We start from the raw sequence: 3,751 nt of genomic DNA, 5'->3' as shown, positions 1-3,751 counted from the left end.
ACCTCGTAAACGTGAACATGACCGTGAAGGCAAATGATAGAGTCTCTAAAGTTCAAACGCGCAGACCACAAAAATTTGGGTATGACAGCGAAAGACCAATCACGGACTGCGCAAAAGTGACCGGGGCCGCGAATTCTAAACAACCATAAGTGCCTTGAAGCTAGGGTATCGCGGATCGAGTAATTTTTGGACGCGATCGCATACCCTATCGCGGACCGCAAAAAAATGACCGCGGCCGCGGAATTCAAAATAAATCGGCACTGATGAACACTTCAAACTAAGGTTTTCACTAATTACCCAAAAATTGTAGCAATTAAACATACAAAGTTACTAACCCCAACCCCCATTATGTATACAAACACTACCTATATGTTATTAATCAAACATTAAGCATTAATTTGACATTTTGGCATGATTCTATCCTATCTAAAAAGAAAAAATTAAAACAAAGAGAAAAGAAAAGAAAAAGATAAAATCAAATTATTGAAATGAACATACCAGTTGTAAAATGTGGTAGGAAATCGACAATTGATGAGAATAGGATGAGTTTGAAAGCAAGTAAGAATGCACAGTGCTTTAGGTGCGTCTAAGAGGTTAGGGTTCGTAAAGTGTGAAAAGTTAAAAGAATTCATAGTTATACTCAGAACCCAGTGAACCCACTGCCTTACCTGAGTGCGGCCGCGAAATTATGTCACGGTCCACACTCTTTACCTTTCTGTAGATCTGCCTTAGATGCACGGGCGCGGTCCGCAAAAAACTGGTCGCGGCCGCACAATTAGTGCGGACTGCAAAAATTTGAACGCGGCCGCGAACTCTGAAGGAATTTTGACAGGACAACTTCAGAGAGTTAGCATTTTGCCCATTTAAGCTACGCAACCGCGCGCATAATTGTGTGGCCGCGAAGTGCTCATGTGGTCTGCCAAATTTTGAGCGCGGACCGTGAAAGTTCACCACTTAGCCAAAATATTTCCTTGCCAATTACCTGCACTGCACAACCAATTCCTACATACACGTCACACCAAGTTAGTCCAAAATAATGTCTAATCTACGAAGAAAATCAAAAGAAAGAAAAACACATGGGTTGCCTCCCAAGAAGCGCCTGATTTAACGTCGCGGCACGATGCATGTTACCGTCATCATTGGAAATGGATCAATGCCACAACGTGGCTATCATCAATCTTGCCAAGGTAGTGCTTCACTCGGTTCCCATTGACTCTAAAGATCTCACCATTCTTATTTTTCAAATCTAGAGCACCGAAAGGAGTCACATGTACCACTTCGAAAGGACCACTCCACTTCGACTTGAGCTTTCCCGGAAACATCCGTAACCGACAGTTGAATAGAAAAACCAAGTCACCTTCCTTGAATTCTTTGTTCCGGATATACGTATCATGTAAGTACTTCATCTTGTCCTTATACAAGGACGAGCTGGAATAAGCATGGAATCGGAACTCATCAAGTTCATTTAGTTGCTCAACTCGGAGATTGGCAGCTACATCCCATTCAAGGTTCAAATTCTTCAGCGCCCACATGGCCTTGTGCTCTAATTCAACCGGAAGATGACATGCTTTCCCAAATACCAATCGGTATGGAGACATACCAATTGGAGTCTTATAAGTTGTTCTATAGGCCTATAAAGCATCGTCAAGTTTCCTTGACCAATCAGTTCGGTTTACATTGATAGATTTGGATAGAATGCTCTTGATCTCCCTGTTGGAGACTTCAACCTGTCCACTTGCCTGGGGATGATAGGGGGTTGACACCTTATGATTGACACCATAATTGGAAAGTAAAGTGTCAAAGGCTTTGTTGCAAAAATGAGAACCCACATCACTAATGATAGCCCTTAGGGTGCCGAACCTTGTGAAGATATTTTTCTTTAAGAAAGCCACCACACTCCATGCCTCATTGTTGGGCAAAGCCACAACTTCAACCCATTTGAAAACATAATCCACAGCAACAAGAATATAAGTGTTCCCACATGAACTCACAAATGGTCCCATAAAGTCGATGCCCCACACGTCGAAAGTATCAATCTCAAGGATGGTGGTGTAAGGCATTTCATTCTTCTTGGAAATTCCACCGGCTCTTTGGCACTCATCACAACGCCTAACGAGCTTGCTAGCGTCTTTGTACAAGGTAGGTCAATAGAATCCACAGCTTAGAACCTTTGTAGCAGTTCTCGCCCCACCATGGTGACCACCATACGGCGAGGAATGGCAAGCTTCAAGAATACTCAATTGCTCTTCTTCCGGAACACAACTCCGGATAGCACCATCATTGCAAATTTTGAAAAGATATGGCTCGTCCCAATAATAATCCAAGCAGTCCCGTTTGAGCTTATTCCTTTGGTTAGAAGAGAGCTCATTCGGGACAATGTCGGTCACAAGAAAGTTATCCACATCGGCGAACCAAGGTATCCCAGTAAGAGACACAAAGAGGAGTTGTTCATCCGAAAATGAATCATTAATCTCGAGGCCATCATGGGGACTCCCCTCCTCTTCCAAGCGGGACAAGTGGTTCGCCACTTGATTCTCACTCCCTTTCCGGTCTATGATTTCAAGGTCAAACTCTTGTAGAAGAAGAACCCATTTCATCAACCTAGCCTTAGAGTCATTTTTACTCATCAAATAACGAAGGGCCGCATGATCGGAGTGCATAATCACTTTGGTACCCATGAGGTACGGGCAGAACTTTTCCATGATGAAGAGAATGGCTAATAGCTCTCTCTCGGTCACCGTATAGTTGACTTGGGCGTCGTTCATTGTTTTTCTTGCATAATAAACCGGATTAAATATCTTGTTGATCCTTTGCCCCAATACCGCTCCTACCGCAACGTCGCTAGCATCACACATGAGCTCAAATGGTAAGCTTCAATTGGGTGCGGTAATGATGGAAGTGGTAGCCAACCTATACTTGAGTAGCTTAAAAGCTTTCATGCAATCATCATTGAATACAAACTTGGCATCTTTTTCCAACAACTTGCACAAGGGGTTCACCACTTTTGAGAAATCCTTGATGAACCTACGGTAAAACCCCACATGACCAAGAAAGCTCCTCACTCCCTTGACGGAATTCGGAGGAGGGAGTTTTGATATCACTTCAATTTTTGCTTTGTCCACTTCAATGCCATTCTTGGAGATCTTATGGCCGAGGACAATGCCCTCTTCGACCATAAAGTGTCACTTCTCCCAATTAAGCACTAAGTTGGTCTCTTCACATCGGGCCAACACTTTATCAAGATTATACAAGCATTCTTCAAAGGAATCCCCCACAACACTGAAATCATCCATGAACACCTCGAGGAAGTCCTCTACCATATCCGTAAATATTGCCATCATACACCGCTGAAAAGTAGCTGGTGCATTACACAAACCAAACGGCATTCTTGAGAACATAAATGTGCCATACGGACAAGTGAAGGTGGTTTTCTCTTGGTCTTCAGGTGTAATGAGAATCTGGTTATATCCGGAATACCCATCCAAAAAGCAATAATAAGCACGTCCGGCAAGTCTATCCAACATTTGGTCAAGAAATGGCAATGCAAAATGGTCTTTCCGTGTCACTTTGTTCAGCTTCTTATAATCCATGCATACCCTCCAACCGGTGAGAGTTCTTATGGGGATCAAATCTTTTCTATCATTTGTGATCACAGTCATGCCTCCCTTCTTTGGGACACATTGTACTGGCGAAGTCCATGAACTATCAGAAATGGGGTACACAACCCCTGCATCTAGCCACTTGATGATCT

At 43.2% G+C, this 3,751-nt stretch overlaps 1 protein-coding gene across 1 annotated transcript; it reads right to left on the bottom strand.

Moving 5' to 3' along the window:
- Positions 1–1,136: 1,136 nt before the first annotated feature.
- On the bottom strand, positions 1,137–3,176 carry LOC138895300 (uncharacterized). Its single transcript, XM_070179977.1, has 3 exons — positions 2,917–3,176; positions 1,905–2,121; positions 1,137–1,631 (listed from the first exon to the last, which is right to left on the bottom strand). Exons 1-3 carry the CDS (start codon positions 3,174–3,176, stop codon positions 1,137–1,139), a joined length of 972 nt encoding a protein of 323 aa, XP_070036078.1.
- Between the last annotated feature and the right edge of the window lie 575 nt (positions 3,177–3,751).

The sequence above is a fragment of the Nicotiana tomentosiformis genome, chromosome 7, assembly GCF_000390325.3.
Source record: "Nicotiana tomentosiformis chromosome 7, ASM39032v3, whole genome shotgun sequence".
NCBI classification, from domain to species: domain Eukaryota; kingdom Viridiplantae; phylum Streptophyta; class Magnoliopsida; order Solanales; family Solanaceae; genus Nicotiana; species Nicotiana tomentosiformis.
The sequence above is the reverse complement of the archived record's forward strand: the minus strand, read 5'-3'. Positions and strand labels throughout refer to the sequence as shown.